Source organism: Marmota flaviventris, chromosome 3, assembly GCF_047511675.1.
Source record: "Marmota flaviventris isolate mMarFla1 chromosome 3, mMarFla1.hap1, whole genome shotgun sequence".
NCBI lineage: Eukaryota > Metazoa > Chordata > Mammalia > Rodentia > Sciuridae > Marmota > Marmota flaviventris.
The window spans coordinates 156,477,281-156,494,193 of record NC_092500.1 but is presented as its reverse complement, the minus strand read 5'-3'; the positions used below and the strand labels follow the sequence as shown (position 1 = coordinate 156,494,193).

General features: G+C 35.0%; 1 protein-coding gene across 6 annotated transcripts in view; it reads left to right on the top strand.

The window, feature by feature from the left end:
- Window positions 1-14,351, top strand: part of Clcn3 (chloride voltage-gated channel 3) — an 82,938-nt gene extending 68,587 nt beyond the window's left edge. For 4 of the 6 annotated variants that reach the window (XM_027926946.2, XM_071610526.1, XM_027926947.2 and 1 more), the window contains 4 exons: window positions 2,062-2,460; window positions 4,848-5,064; window positions 9,590-9,665; window positions 11,365-14,351. In XM_027926946.2, the coding sequence (XP_027782747.1) occupies window positions 2,062-2,460; window positions 4,848-5,064; window positions 9,590-9,665; window positions 11,365-11,523 (851 nt within the window). In that variant the 3' untranslated portion in view covers window positions 11,524-14,351. The remainder of the gene's footprint in view (window positions 1-2,061; window positions 2,461-4,847; window positions 5,065-9,589; window positions 9,666-11,364) is intronic. The other 2 variants (XM_027926948.2, XM_027926949.2) reach the window with 1 other exon arrangement.
- The last annotated feature ends 2,562 nt before the right edge of the window (window positions 14,352-16,913 follow it).

Below are 16,913 nucleotides of genomic sequence, written 5' to 3'. Positions count from 1 at the left end.
GCTTTGAAGAAACTTATGATATTTGAGTATATTTTTGATACTTCTGGGAAACAAAGTGGGATTGGTGAGAAGGAACAGATTATAAAAAAACAAGGGCCCAAGACTTGGATTATAGCTCAGTGGCAGAGCGCTTGCCTTGCACATGTGAGGCACTAGGTTCAATCCTCAGCACCACATTAAAAAAAAAATTAATAAATAAAATAAAGGTATTGTGTCTATCTACAACTAAAAAAAAAAAAAAAGACAAGGGCCCAGATTTCTGTCATGATGAATTTGTATCTGGAATAGAATTTGTGACAGAACCCTGGCTTTGCCATTTTCAACTTGATAACTTTCAGTAACTTTCTTTTCTTCTTCGATTTTTAATGTTCTCACCTATAAAATGGAAAGAATAGCTGTTTATCTCCTATGGTTGTTTTGAGGATTATATGAGATTAAATGCATGTAAATATGAGGCCCTGGATTTAATCCTCTGCACCAAAACAAAGAAAAACATGTAAAGCTATTAGAATGGTGCCTAATAAGTTAAATGCTTAGTTTTTTTTTTTTTTTTTAAAGCCTTTGTAGGAGCTGGGATTGTGGCTCAGTGGTAGAGCGCTCACCTAGCACAGGTGGGACCCGGGTTCGATCCTCAGCACCACATAAAAATAAAGGCATTGTGTTGTGTCTGTCTACACCTAAAAAATAAATATTTAAAAAAAAAGCCTTTGTAAACTGAGTAGGACATGTCAGATATAGAGCAGATATATGATATATATTTCCCTTCTATTTGAAGGATAAAATAAGAGGAGGAGTTTAAGTTCAGTACAGTGTGAATTGACTAGCCCCATGTAGGTTTTTGAACAAAGAAACAACATGGTATAAAGTAGTACTTAGGAAAGGCTCTCCTGGGAACATGGCTAAAACGTGTATTGAAGGAAATGGGGCCTGGAGTCAAGGCAGTAACATAAAGTGGTATTAAAATTAAGGAGCAAAGTCTTGAGTGTCTAGACTAGGCTGGTAACAGTGACCATACTGAAGAAGAAACCCATATTTGGATACTTTGTCGAGGAAATTAGGACTACATGGCAGTCTAGATATTGGAATAAAGGGATAAACCAAGAATGATCACTTAGGTTGCTAAGAAGAATGTGGTGCCAGGAATTGGGGTTAGAGAAGTTTAAATGAGGATATATGAGGAAGAAAAGGAGTTTGGTATTATGTTTTCTGTGATGTTGGGTCTTCCAGAGTCTTCACAGTTGAAACAGTTAAGATATCGGGTGCAGAATTTGAAGTATGTGGAACAAAGGCAGTAGTAAATAAAAGGATGTGGATTGGAGGCATCGCCATCTAGATAATAGTGGAGAATGATGATTTGAGTAAAGGAATAGGTGATTTCTTACAGGGGGCATATTACTTATATTGTGAATATAGATCCCAAGGCATCAAAATATTTTACTCATTTTCAAAATATTTAGAGGATAGAAATTTATTAAAGATTGATATTCTACCCATAAAGGAGCTTAATCTGTGATTGGTAGCAAACAAGACAACAGTGATGTGCTTCACCAATTCTTTAAGAATTAATAATAACTGTTTGTAAGTGTGAACTTGGGTTTTTGCTACAGCAGTAGACCAAAGTGGCAATATTGTTTTAGTTGGTCATCTGTGATTTTTTTTTAATACATATTAGGTGAACAGATTTTGAAATGTAATTCGAATAGGCTTCTGTGTTATAAACAAAGATTGTTTTTTTTCTCTACATTTTATTAAAAGTAGTAATTATAGCTGGAGTTGTAGCCAGTGGTAGAGCGCTTGCCTAATGCATGTGAGGCACTGTGTTTGAACCTCAGAACTACATTAAAAAATAAATAAATAAAATAAAGATATTGTGTCCATCTACAACTAAAATTTTTTTTATAAAAGGTAGTGATTATTGTCCTAAGAGGAGTAGTTTTTGATGATGATGCTTTTCATTAAGTTGTAGCTACAATTTTGTGTCTATTGTTTAGTACAAAATTCTAGTCACATGTGATGGTGAGGATCCTGTCTTTTCTGAACAGTGGTACTTATTTTTTTCAGGTGGTGTGACAAGGATGACAGTCTCCCTGGTGGTTATTGTTTTTGAGCTTACTGGAGGCTTGGAATATATTGTTCCCCTGATGGCTGCAGTAATGACAAGTAAATGGGTTGGAGATGCCTTTGGCAGAGAAGGCATTTATGAAGCTCACATCCGATTAAATGGATACCCTTTTCTGGATGCAAAAGAAGAATTCACCCATACCACCCTGGCTGCCGATGTCATGAGACCTCGAAGGAATGATCCTCCTCTAGCTGTCCTGACACAGGACAATATGACAGTGGATGATATAGAAAATATGATTAATGAAACTAGTTACAATGGTTTTCCTGTCATAATGTCAAAAGAATCTCAGAGATTAGTGGGATTTGCCCTCAGAAGAGACTTAACAATTGCAATAGGTACCCTTTTATAAAATACATGTGTCTGTCTGTCTGTCTATACATGTAATAGATTTGAAGAAAAGAAAGCAATAAAGTTTAATTAGGGGCTAGGGTTGTGGCTCAGTGGTAGAGTGCTTGCCTAACACACATGAGGCCTCCCTGGGTTGTATTCTTAGCATGTAATATAAATAAATAAAATAAAGGTCTAGTTACACTAAAAAAATCTTAATTTGTTGGGTTTGCAAGGGGTAAGGAGCACAAATTTGTATTCCTTTAAGTCTCATGTTCTACAGGAAAGGAATTTATGCCTTAATGAATTGTATTTCGGCTAAATATAGTTTTATCTTTCAATTTAAATGAAAGGAAGTAGTTTTGCAGTATTGATAAGAAGGCCAGGTAAGAGTTTTAATCTTCTCAACACAATCTAAGTCTTATTCCCCCTGACACCCAAAGGCGATAAAGGCTAGAAACATTACACTATTGCTTTGTTATGCCCCAGTTTCTTATATAGGACCCTGACCTGGTAATGTTGTGCATTTGGTCTTATCCCAGAAGATATCTCTGTGAGGTGCATGTTACCTTCTGTCCAGTTTACCTCTGTGGCCCCTACAAAAGGACTATAAAATAATTCTTGTGCCATTTGAAAGGGAAGACTGGGAAGTATAGGTGGGGGGATTGTTTCTCAAATCAAACTGGAAATTCAATTTGCAGAGCTATTGAAGAGAGGAGGGAGGAAAGAAAAAAAAAAAAACCTATAGAGAACACACAGTTTAGGAAAAGCCTACATATTTGAAAGAATTTTTCAAAGATTTGCAGTCCCATAATTCCAAGTTTTGCTTTTGCTTGAGTAATAGAATAGTTATTGCCAGGGATGACAAAGTATGCTGTCAGACTTGACTATATTCAAATGTTTTAGTTTCAAACCTTTATGTGGCAACTTTGTTGTTAGATACCCATTCTCTGGATTTTATTGTTAGCCAGCCAAAGAAAAGGAAAAGATGAGAATTAATATAGATATTCAAAGGAAAAAATCCTAAAAGAAGTGCTAAAATTAAGAATAATTGATATTCCTACTGACTGTGTAGAAATTTTTTTAAGTCTTCTCACTATCTTGAGAGAAAAAATATTGGGATGGGAGAAAATGTTGGTTTTAGGGAGTAGGGGTACTTTAGAAGTACAAGATATCAATCATTACATGCCCTCAGAAATGTTAGGCGCATGAGGACTTTTAGAACACACCTTCAATATTTACCAGTATTATTTTTGGGAAGTTTTAAATATTTTGTTGGGAAAACAGATCCATACACCACATTTTGTATATATGTCATTTTCTTTCCCATACCATAATGATGCTTTTAAGGTGGCCTCCTAAGTACTGGCTGTTAGAACCTCCTCACTTTGTGCCTTGCTACTTGGACATGTTACGGCACTGTTAAATAAAGGCCTTTAGTCATCAAAAGGAGTAAAAAGTATTTCAGTGTTTGTGAATGGTAATATCAGCTTCTCAGTCTATAACTGATGGTATTTTGGCTTAAATATTTTTGCAGCAAAATTTATGTTCAAAATGTTTTCACTAAAACAAATACCATATTTATACACATATGGTTTTGAATACCTTAAAATAGAAACATGAAGCTGAATGAGTATTTTATTTGCGTATTCTGTACATTTCGGGTTTCCTTCTCCTTTCTGTAGTCTCTATAGTTTTCTCCATCTTTGCTACTTCTTGTATGGCACCTTCAAAGGTGGAAATGGAACTAACCAGCAGGACAGAAGAACTGGAAGCAGAGCCCGCTAGATAGGTAGAGAAATCGACATAACTTTTACAAATAAGACCTCCCAAAAAGTCAGTCTGTACCCATTGCAAGCATAATTGTAGTTTCTTCCCATCTGTAATGCTTATGATTCATCTAGAAAATTACACTTTAACATCAGAAAAAAAGAGAGAGCCAGTTGGTTAGAAAGAGAAGTTAGTACAGCAGAGTCAAAGGAAGGAAGAAACTTGTTGGTCTTATCTCCAATACAGAATAAGAGGTAGACTTGATTAAATGATGGGTTCCTATAATGAACAGCTCTCAGAATGTGTACATGTTTTAAAATTCCATATTCCAAACATGTATCCTTTTTTCCTAAGGTTAGAAAACAGCTTTGGCTTCAGTAAAGAAAAATTGTATCATGATATAATTATGCCAAAAATATTTTAGTTACATGAAGATTATTGGTCATTAATAGATTCTGATTAAAAAAGAAATTACTAGATCACTTTTCAATTGGTTCCTTTCTTGGTTAAGGAGAAGACACAAAAAAGTTATAGAATACATTTATTATTTACCTCCAAATAAACAAGTTGCCTATAAAAAACCCAAAACTCATCAATTTAAAATTTTTGGTCTCTCTCTTTTTAGAAAGTGCCAGAAAAAAACAAGAAGGTATCGTTGGCAGTTCTCGGGTGTGTTTTGCGCAACACACCCCATCTCTTCCAGCAGAAAGTCCTCGGCCATTGAAACTTCGAAGTATCCTTGACATGAGCCCTTTTACAGTGACAGACCACACTCCAATGGAAATTGTGGTGGATATCTTCCGAAAGTTGGGTCTGAGGCAGTGCCTTGTAACTCACAATGGGTAAGTCTGACACCACAGACGTCAGTTCACTTAACCAGAATTTATGATCTGTATGAGTGGGATCCTCTTAGGGGAGAGTGTAAGGCAGCTCCCAAAGGGAAAGTCTGTGACTTAGTATACTGTTATAAAAACAGGATCAGTCACCTCAGTTTCATAAGTACCAAAAAGTAAGACTTGCAACTGCCTACAATTTGCCAAAACATAAAGTAGGATTTGTCGAGAATTCTGTACTTCATAATTGGAAAGAGATGCTGAAACATCTCTAACATGGTTGTAGAACATTTCCTTTCTTGGAGGAATAGTGTGCCTAATCTGTATGGAGTACTGCAGAGACCTATTTCCTTTTTGTGAGTATTTCATTTTTAGTGTATAGATTTTTCATACAATTATAACTTTCTAGATATTTACTACTTACTTTTTCAGCCAGAATTTGATTGTCATGTAATGAAAGAAAGAACATAAATGAAAATTGTAAATTAGCTAAAAATGTCCTTTAACAAATGCTCTGTTGCTTTTTTTCCACCTTTTCCATCCATAAATCTTGTGTATAAACAGCTTATGACACACACACACACACACACACACACACCACACACTCTCAGGTATTTAAAATGTATACATTGGTGATTTATTTTTCTGCCTTCTCCTTCTATATATAAGCTGCCAGTGTTTGTCCATGACAGATCTCAAAGGGCTGTGGGGCCTCAGCAAACTCTCCTGCTTCATCATCCTGCTCTCTTTTCCTGGGCCTGGGACCTGTGTCTCTACCTGTTCTTTCTTTATGCCTCTGTATTTCCTTTATTTCTAATCCTTATTAGAAGTCTTAAAAACATTGTTTTATATGAAAGCAGGAAATAGAAAGACTAGAAAGGGGAAACAGAGTATTCCAGGGCTGGGGTTGCAGCTCAGTGGTAGAGCTCTTGCCTTGCATTTATGAAGCACTGGGTTCAATTCTCAGCACCACATACAAATAAATAAAGGTATTGTGTCTATGTATAATTAAAAAAAATTTTTTTAAAAAGGGTATTCTAGGATTATGTATGAACTGGATGACTAACCCTGGCTGAGCTGGCTGAAACTGTGCTAGACACTTAGAAAATCACAGCAAGTTTGTATTTTAACATTTTGTACAAAACATGTGTACAACATCTGACCTTTATCTAGAGAAAGGAGGGAAGAAGAACAATTCAGGAAGTGAATTATTTACTGAACACCTTCAAGTTTTTGCATTTAACTTTGCAAAGTAGATCGTGGTATCCTGCTTTACAGATGTAGTAATTAGAGTTCAGAGAGTTTTAACATAAAACCCAAGCTCTTGCTACTATTTTACACTATAATTTTTACTAATGGAATTTACCCTCTTTCTCTGTGATTTCTTAAACTACTAAAACATTGTCTTGGCCAATACACTAGACCATATTGGGTTAGAAATAGAAATATTATATTTATATAAATAGAAAGCTGGAGAGTTAGATCTATATTTAGTGTTTTTCATGTTTTAATGAAAATAACTTCAATATGAAATAAATCATTAAAGGAATAAAGCTCTTAATTAAGGGCAGGAAGCTTAGAAAAATTAAATATTGATACTGACAATAGAAGAGATGTGTGTAATAAAATATTACTGTTAACTATTTTTGTTTAAATTATTTAATTAAAAAATAATGGAACCAAACTTCATTATTTAAAACCTTAATAAATATATTTAAATGTGTAACTTTTGATATAGCTTTGCTGGTCTTTGGGCCCTTTTTAACTATTAAATGGCTCAACTGGAATCTAAGCTGATTTGTTATAAGCAATTTTTTTTTTTAGCTATTCTCTGTACTTGACATAGTTTGTCAATTAAATATAAATGTTATTCTCTGAGTTGATCAACTATGAGCAGAAAGCTGCTGCATGGGCTAATTTTTTATATTTCACCTTGTTGATTAATTCTGATTTTGGCAGCATAGAGTTAGAAAGAAAAAAAAATTAAAGGAAAGCGTAAAACAGTAAAGTCAGTAGAGGTAGATAATTTAACATATATCTGATGCTGCTTATTTATATGAAAAATGGGAGAGCTTTTTTCTAAGGGAACATATTCAGTAAAATAGATTTATATACATGGAAAGAAAAGAGATAATTTGGGGAGGTAGCTCTTGGGACTTTTTTTTTTTTAACTCTATAAGAATGTAGGGTGTTTTTTTTCCTCAATTTTAAATGATTTAAACCTAGAAAAGAAATCCTGTCTTCTGGTTTTTAGAAGAAAGTATGGAGTTTGGTTGTTATTGATGTTTGAAAGTTGATACTATAGAACCTTAGAAATGGAAAATAGTTATTTGGGGGAAGAGACACAACAAATCTGGGACCTTTGATGCAAGGAGGAAAGGAATACAAAAACCAGGGGAAATGTGTCTGTAAATTGTAAACATACCAGTGACATATTTATGACCCACATTTTATATTTTAATTTAGCAGAATTTTTCAAAATTTTTTAGTCTTGATGTAGCTAGCAGGAAGTTAATAGGAGTTACTATCAACAACAAAAAGTTTTGTGACCATAGGAGTCTAAAAAGTTAAGGTTTCTTTTTTGTGAAACTCCTCAGAAGTTTAAAAATATTTGATAGTTTTTTTAATCCTCAGAGGATAATAGGAAACATAGTTTTCCAAATGTATTTGAAAATGCAGTCATTATTTGATGGGGCAAAGTGAGTAGAAGAACATACTTTAAATGCTGGAAATGCTGGTTTATGCCACTAACTCTTACATCATTACTTGTTAGCACAAAAAAGAAACAGCATTTTGCATTGATTTTCCTTCTCTTTCTTAAAATTAATAAAGCAGCACAGAAACTGGCCTTACTAGCCTCAAATCAATCTTTGTTAACTAAAGAGAGAAACTATGTGAATTTCTCCCTTTTTAGGGATATATTCCTTTGTAAATATAGGGATTATTTTCTAAGTAGTTTGTCACTTGGTCTTTATAAATTCGTAATTTTCTTTATTATGTGTCTTGTGGTTATTGAGAATTTACTAATGTAAATGATATTAACTGAAATTAACCAATTAGCTACTTAATTGGGTAGAAAAGCATAAATGAGAATTAAACTGGTATTATTCTATTTAAATACCCAAGATTGTCACATTTTCACATTTCTTTACTTCAACAATAAAATCAAGTGAATTGACGACTTTTTTTTTTCTTTTTTAAACCTCAAATAAATAAAGGTATTGTGTCTATGTATAACTAAAAAATAAATTTTTAAAGGGTATTCTAGGATTATGTATGAACTGGATGACTAACTCTGATCAATATAATTTTTTTAGTCAAAGAATATCTACTTATTGACTGAATGCTTATTTTATAGAGTGCAGTTTCTAGGCTTTGAGGAGCAGAAGTTGTTTGTATCCTCTGAGAATTTTTAAGGATCAGTACATAAGTTTTTAAAACAATGAGAAAACATGAGCAGAAAACCTATTTCTGCCCTTCAAATTCTCTACTCCCCCTGCTTCCCCAACACCAGCCATTATTTTAAGTTACTATTTTATAAGTGACATAAGATCAGATTGCTTTGAAGGCCCCTGGTGATGTTCTTCAAGAAGTCAGAATAAAATGTACAAAGATAGTTTAAGAGAACAGTTGATTTACCCAGATCACCAAGGAAATATCTAATCACCCTGATGGGCATTTTGGATAGGCTTCCAGAATTTCGAGTCTTTTTCATTTTTTTTTTTTTAACTTTTGCTATTTGTGTTGCCACATATTGCAGTTGACTTTATTATTTTCCATTATAAAACCAGTACCAGACTTTTGTTTTAATAACTGAAAGCAGTCTAATTAGTTTTTTCAGGTATCCTCGTTTTGAGAATTCATATCTATTACTTTGATGTGATAATAATGACAGGTTAACTGGGAATCTATTTTTAGAAAAAAATTGCATAAAATAAATGTCATTTTGATCCCTACTTGTAAATGTGTTTTATTGGGTTAAGAAGTGGCATTCAGTTCCTGTAAATTAGGAAGACTTTTTGTTGGTCAGCATTAATTTTTTAGTAAACATTGCTTTAGTTTTAGCTCCTCCTCAAATCTCCTCAGAGGCATTAAAACTAAGTCTTCCTTCACTGCTGAGGTAGTTCCAAAGATGGCGGCCATGAATCTTAGAAGTTAGAAAAATATGTTTCTTTAAGGAGAGAACACTGAAAATAAATCTCGAAAGAATTTATAGATATGTATCATTGTTTCTTTAGCATTTTTCTTTTGTTGTCATCTTCATGCTAAGCTTTCATAATTTTGATTTTAATTTGGAAAGGAGAATAAGCCACCAATATTTTAAAACAGTATTGTGTCACTTTTGAAAGACAGTAGAATATATGCAAAAGAAACCTGGGATTTTAAATCATTTTCATTTTTATTTTTCTAAAGTTCATGAGAAGCATTCTTATGGTTCATGTTTTTATTTTCTTCTCTCATTCTTTATCATTATGATTGGAACCTCTTTTAATTTAATTTCTCACACAGTTATTAGCATAATAATCTGTTTCAGGATTGTCTTGGGAATCATCACAAAGAAGAACATTTTAGAGCATCTCGAGCAACTAAAGCAGCACGTGGAGCCCTTGGTGATTAGATGTGTCAGATCTCCTCACTAGACACCTTAGAAGTCAGGAGGCATGAAACTTGTGAACTGTTCAGTTCTCTCCCAGATACCTGCCGAACAAAAAAATCCTACCATGCTGCCAATTACTTTTGTTATCTATCAGATGTCTGTAAGATAAATTAGATATGTGTAAAATTCCATTCATAGAAAGTAAGCAAAAGTTAGTATTGTTCATCAAAATCATTAGTTACAATTTAAAGACTGCAAACAGTTTGATAGTTGAATGAGGAATATATCGGACATGCTTAAAGTAAACGTGACAAATCTGTCAATTGTAGGGGATTCACCCGTCTTAGAAGACTCCTGACTGGTTAAAGATGTCTACCCTATCACCCCCAAACCCTTTTTCTTTTTTATGTTTCCTAGTCTGTGGTAGTCTTGTGGTAAATCTAAGCTCCTAAGTGATTTTAACTGAGCTTAGCAATTAGAATTGCTGATGGTTAAATGGATTTTTAAAATGGGCACACTAACTATAGCACAATGTGTATATATTTGCAATCATAATGTCAGTTCTTTTTCTGCTGTACCCTTCATACCAGAGTGTGTGTCCTGCCATTTCATTAGGGAATTGTATGTAGATATGTATGTGCCCCTTTTGTATGATGTCTCTAGAATGCTGTAAGCAGCTTTTGGGGGTCAAAAGTGTTTGTTTTAACAGGCTTTATGTCCTAGTGGTTTCATGACTACAGATAAACTTTGAATTATCTTACCATATAACAAAAACTGTCTGGCTTTAGCAATTAATGCCTGAAATTATTTTGCCCTGCAATTGTCATATGTATATGAAACCTGTCCCCGTTTGCTTTAGTACACAACTGATTATGTATTTCTGTTGTATGCTAATATTTCACAAGTGTTTCATGCATCCTTTTTTAAAAAAATCTACTAACCAAAATAATATAGTAGCTACTCATTCTGCTTTCTGCTTCACCTGTAATAATCTGTTAGGACTGCTTCTTGATTTCTCACCTTTTTTTTAATGTAAGCATTAACACCCAAGACTTTCATAAAAGCACTGTATCTTATTTATTGGGGCCAAAATTAAAAAAGGAAAACATTAATCAGTATACTAGAAACATGGGTTGCATTATAGATTTGTTCTTGGGGTTCTGAAGTTTGGGAGTGGAGTTTTGTGTTGATTATTTTATATGTATTTTATCTCAATTGTATGTGCTTTCATGAAGCTTCTGCATACAACTGGGCAATCCTTGAATTATTTCTTTAAAATTGGTTCATTTTAGTTAAACAAAATTATGGAAGTATTGAGGGGATTTGGGCTTTTTTTATTGCTTTCTTAATGTGATGGGAATGAATTTTCCTTCTCAGATGGGATCAGTATCATTTCCCTTTCCTACACCTATTTTTTTATTACTTTTTTGTTGGCATATATTAATCAGAATAGCTGTGCTTCAAAGAGGCATCCAGTCCTCAGAGTCTCAGTGGAAAGGACCTCACTATGAGTGGCCATAATACTTTTTATATCAAAGGATGGTTGCTGGATAATTTTATCATCTTTATCAGTAAAATACTTTTGAAAACACAAAATCAGGCTGCTTGCATTGCTTTATTCCTGTCAACAAAAAGGATTTAAGTATAGACTTAGCTTCTGTTTTTGTTTTTCCCTTTTATTTTAATAGCACTTTTCTGTTTATTCCTTTTAGGCGCCTCCTTGGCATTATAACAAAAAAAGATATCCTCCGTCATATGGCCCAGACGGCAAACCAAGACCCCGCTTCAATAATGTTCAACTGAATCCCATAGATGAGGAGAGAGAGGAAACAGAAGAGGAAGTTCATTTGTTGAATAGCACAACTCTTTAACCTGAGGGAGTCGTCCACTTTTTTTTCTCCTTTAAAAAAAGGAAATATTAAAGCCGGCTTGTGCAACATGGTTTGCAAATAATGCTGGTAGAAAGGAGGAATTGTCAGGGGAGGGAGAGGAGAGAGAGAAGGAAAGGAGTGAGGTTCCACTGTCTACCTGGAGGGCAGCATCCAACTCCTGTTGTTCTGCACTGGATGCATTCAGCTGAGGATGTGCTGTGATAGTGCAGGCTGGAGCCTCAAGGAGACACCACCAGAGCCCTGGAGCACCTGGCCTATTACTCCAGCGTTACAAAGACATGTTATTGGTCCCTGTTCCTCGAGGGATTACTTTGAATTGAGCCATCTGTAAGACTGCGAGGTCTTGCCCTTTTTTTATCAGAACTGTTCTGTTTCATTCATGAGTCGCATAGCTAAGCATTACCTTTCTACATTCCAGAAGACCTTTTATTTCTTCTTTCTCTCTCTCTCCCGAGCTGTAACAAAGCCTCTTTAAATTGGTGTACCTTTTGAAGCAGTCCTTTCTCATATTGAGATGTACTGTGATTTTACTGAGGTTTCATCACAAGAAGGGAGTGTTTCTTGTGCCATTACCATGTAGTTTGTACCATCACTAAAGGCTTGGAGCAGTGCCCACACACCACACCAAAGGCTGCCAGACAGGTAAATCTCAGATGAAGCATGAAAGAAATCTCCTGGCTTGTGTGCTGTGTGGTTCAGAATCAAAAAGAATGAAACTTGACTTTAAAGGATAAACAGTTTTGTTTTATTTTTTTCCTCTCAGACTTTATGGATAATGTGACCTGGTCTTATGCAAATTTTCTATTTCTAAAACTACTTCTATAATATACAAGTGCTGTTCAGCATAATTAAACAAAATGCTGCTGCTTTGACAGTAAAGAGGAGGAAGTATTCTGTTTAGCTGTAACTGGAATTAATTGCATGTTAAAACACTGGAATTTTTTTTTCTTGAAATTAGATCAGTGATTCTTTTCTTTCCTTGAGATATTTCACTGCTGACACTGAAGATGAAATGTAATTCATAACTTGCACTAAATGTATATTTCTTTTCTTAAAAATTTACCATTCTTATTTATATTTTTATGGATTAAAATTTATAAAATACAGATCAGTTAATATCGCACTTAAATAATTTTACCTTTTTAATGTGATTTTTATAGACTAATTCAGACTTACAAATATGGATATATGAACAAAGTTTACAATGGGAGCAAGGGTTAAAAAGAGGTGTGGTTACTTATCTGTGATCCAGTGCGTACATAAACCTTTTTCTGATCTTCCACTGCCATCTCTTGAATTATGTCTTCTGACCTGTCCATTTTGACCCCAAAACTAGAAAGTTAAAAACACTACAAATAACTTAGTAGATTAAAACAAAAAGTGTTAATTAGCCTTTTTTAGATAATCAAACCCCACGATGAAAACAATAAAATTTCAAAGGTAGCAGTGAAAATTTGAATCTGAGCATAACCTTTGAATCTTTGGGTTGGTTACATCCATATTTGAAGTATTCAGTGATGGTTGGAATAGTCATAGTGCACAATTTTGCAGGCTGAGTTAAAATGTACTGGAGTATGCTTGGAATTTTTGGTTTTGGAAATGTCTGTTTTAATTATGGTCTTAATTTACTATTGGCAAAGGCAGTTTACTCAGAGGACTAGCCTAAATATCACATGATTATGCATTTTTGATAGGCAAGTGAATTTTTGCAGACAGACATTTTCTGAAACAACCGGCAATGAGCCATTTTACATTTTGAAAGTGATTCTTCACTTCCTAGTTCTTAGTAATAATATACCTGTAGGATCTGTAAGATCACTAAAATCTGTACGATCTTGAAGACTTAAAAGATCATGAAGCCATATTAAAATGATGATTGAAAGTTGAGCAAAATTTTAGGAATTCCATGAAACACTGTTAGCTGTGCTATCTGCCAAAAATTAGTATTTTGTCTTCATTATTTCCTTCCTTTGGCAGACTTCCAAATTTTATTCATAGCCCCTTCAGAGTTCTTTTAGCTCTCCAGAGTGAAGTCATTTCTGAATGATAGTTCTGTATGTCTTCAACTGGTCTCAAGTGTATTTGCAGTGTGGACGGCACTGCTAGAGTATGGACTCCTCTGCATGGCTAATGGATGACTTAATTGCTTGTCATGAGTTACAAGCCTTCAAAGGAGAAACGTTTTTTTGTTTTTGTTTTTTAGATAGTCGTTGTACATTAAACTGCATATGGATTTTATTTTCCACATTTCCCTTTTTGATTTCAGGTCCTGCTTTCATTGCCCATCTTGCTTCAGAGACTGACATTTCAGGGTGCACATTGAAGCATAAATTTTCTTAGGTATATTTCTTTCTCTGGTGTGTGTTCCTGCTGAAATATAGGAAAAGTGCTGTGCTTTTAATGCATTCAGTGGTTTTCTTTGATATTATCTGTTCCACTTTTATTTTTGATTTATTGAGGTTTGTCTGCTTTTCAACCAAACGATGAAATAGTGGAGACCATGAAATACATGTGCCTAGCTAATTGGCAAATTAATTGACCAATATGAGCGTAGCGCCTTATTTGAGTACCCTTTTTGAGAAGGTATGATGAGAATGGGCAAGGGTGTCAGCATCTCTTCTTAATTAATAATTGTTTTCAGTTTTGGTTCATGAAGAATGCTTAGTTTGTTAATCTGTGATGTTGCCTAGAGCTGTATTTATCTGTTTTTATTTATACTAGTGTAGTAAAGCTGCATATCATTACAGTAGAAATGATTACTGTGATGAGTTAATCAGAAAATCTATTAAAATCTCTATGACAATGTGTGGTTTCGCCTTTGATTACACCTGTGACAGCCCTCCCTCTGTACTGCCTCCCCATGCCATGTAGGCCAGTATGACTGGCACAGGGAGCCTCAGCACTTCTCTGAGGTTGCAAAGCCATTTCTTGTGCGTTGTAAGCGAGGGGCTGGATAAGGGCAGATGCTGGCCTGAAGAGCAGGAGCACATGCTACTAGCAATAGGCTTGCAGCCCCAATTGTGAGTGAAAGTTGCAGTTCTGCAGAAAGGTTTCATTTCAGTTCACTTTGAAAAATGTCATTAAGAAAAATTATGCTACATGCATGAAGAGAAAGCAAGTAAAATAATTTACATGCTTTAAAAAAGTTACCTTGGAAATTTGCTAATAGGTTTTAAAAGGGAGTGGTAAGAAACAATTGAGTGAAATGTCAGTAGTCTTCTAATATATTAAATTTTTTAGTACAAAAGAAAACACCAAGAGTCCGGGATTGATCTTTTATTATTCACTTATGTGTTCATTCTTTGTTTATTGAATTTAATGTGTTCCAGGCAGAATTATGTATTCTTGAAATTTACATTCCAGTGGGAAAAGAAATATATAGTATGTTAGATGGTGATGAATACTATTAGTTCATCAACCTAAAACAAAATGATTCCTACATGTCAGACATTATTATAGGTGAACAAATTAGGCAAAAATTCCCATCCTAACAGTTTTTCTAATGGAGAAAAGGTATGTGCATGTTTGAATGCAGGTAACCTGCTTTTATAGAGGGTGATCAGGCAAGGGCCTCAAGGATAAGGTGACATTTGAACATTAAACCTAAAAGAAAGCAAGGGGATGGCATCTGAGAAAAGTGTTCCAAGAAGAGAAATATTACATACCAACATTGTGAGGCAAATATGCCTGCCAGTTTCCAGAAACATCAACTTTTGGTAACTGTGGTTGGGGTAAGGAAAAAAGGGAAAGGGGTGATAAGGAGAGGTAGGGGGCACAGGAACTTGACTTTCAATCTAAATGAGAAGCCATTGAGGCAGAAGTGATGTAATTTGACAAAATTCTCTGTTCTTGGGAATAGTCTATAAAAAGGAAGGGATGGAAGCAGGAAAACTAATTAGAAGGCTCCTGGAATAATCCAGGTGAAATATGAAATGCCTTTTAGACTTCCACTTGGGGGGGTCAATGAAGGCACTAGTATATAGAGGATGAAATTCAGGAAAAAGTTCCAGTCTGAAAGCTAGACAGAGGACTCATCTTCCATAGATAGTAAGAGATTACAAGGATTTAAGTGTGGATAGAGAAGAGGTCCCAGGACTGAACACTGACGTGTTCCTGTGTAGATATGGTGAAGTGAGGGCCAGCCAAGAGAGGAACCAGTGAGGGAGGGTGGGGAGTGGTGCCATGAAGGAATGGTAATCTAAACCAAGTGAACTGTCATTCCAAGGAGTCATCAACCCTCAGGAGTTACAGACATAAGTAAATAAGGGCGGAAAGTTGATCACTGTGAATATACCTCATAATTTGGACCACAGCAGAGACCATGGGATGATGGCAAGCAATGTCCTCTCTGGATTGGGTTTGACAGAGTTTAAAAGAAGAATCAAAGACCGCTGTGAGGTTTTCAGAAAAGGTATATGTTATAAAGGGTTTTGTTATAACTTTTTGTTGCAGCTGCTGATGGAAATGGAGAGAAAATTTACGACCTGAGAGAAATCAGATTTTAAGATGCAGGATAATTTAGTTTCTTTTGTTGCTAATTATGGGAATATTTGAGAGGAAAAACTAATGATCTGCAAGAGAGGTCCTTGAGCAAATGAAAGGCTAGGCTCTTGGACACATAGTAGGACATGAAGCAAGATTCACAGAAATGTAGGAAGGCAGCATAGAATGGGTCTTGAGATTTTATTGAAGTTTTCCTGATGGCTCCTAGTTTCTCATTGAAATTAACTGAAGTATTGGAAGCCCAAGCAAAGTTGAGAAAGTAGCAGGATCAACGAGCATCCAGCATGGCCACCTTTGGTTAAAATAGGATCAGCTGGCATGTTGGTTTTTTTTCCCCTCTAGCCCCTTGATATTGAGCAGATTCAGGTAAGGAGTGGGCAGTTCAGTTCCTCATTTGGGTTAGGCGTCTAACAGATACACACAGACACATGTATAACTCAAATGGAGTTGAGGCTGTAGGTGTGAATGATAGGATGACAGGGAATTGACCCTAAATGCTGTGTGAAGAAGGAAGCAGAATGGACTGGGTACAATGAAAAGATAGATAAGTAAATCTTGGGGTATGGTCAGGTTGAAAAATTGCTGGAGTAGTAGTAAAAAGATGGGAAATGATGTTTAGATAGTAGAATGCTTGGAATTGATATTAGGGAGGTTTTCATTATTGGTACTGACAAGGTATTTGTCAAACCCTAGTCTACTACGTCATTGAAAGAGTAAGTCAAGGAATGGAGTGGTCAGTGTATTAAAGGAGTCATCTGGATCAGTATTAATTATGATAGTAGTAATCTGGACGGAATCCCACTTAAGCCAGTAGGTAAATGTTTGAACTTGGTCTTGTGTCATTGCCAAGTAATATATATATATTA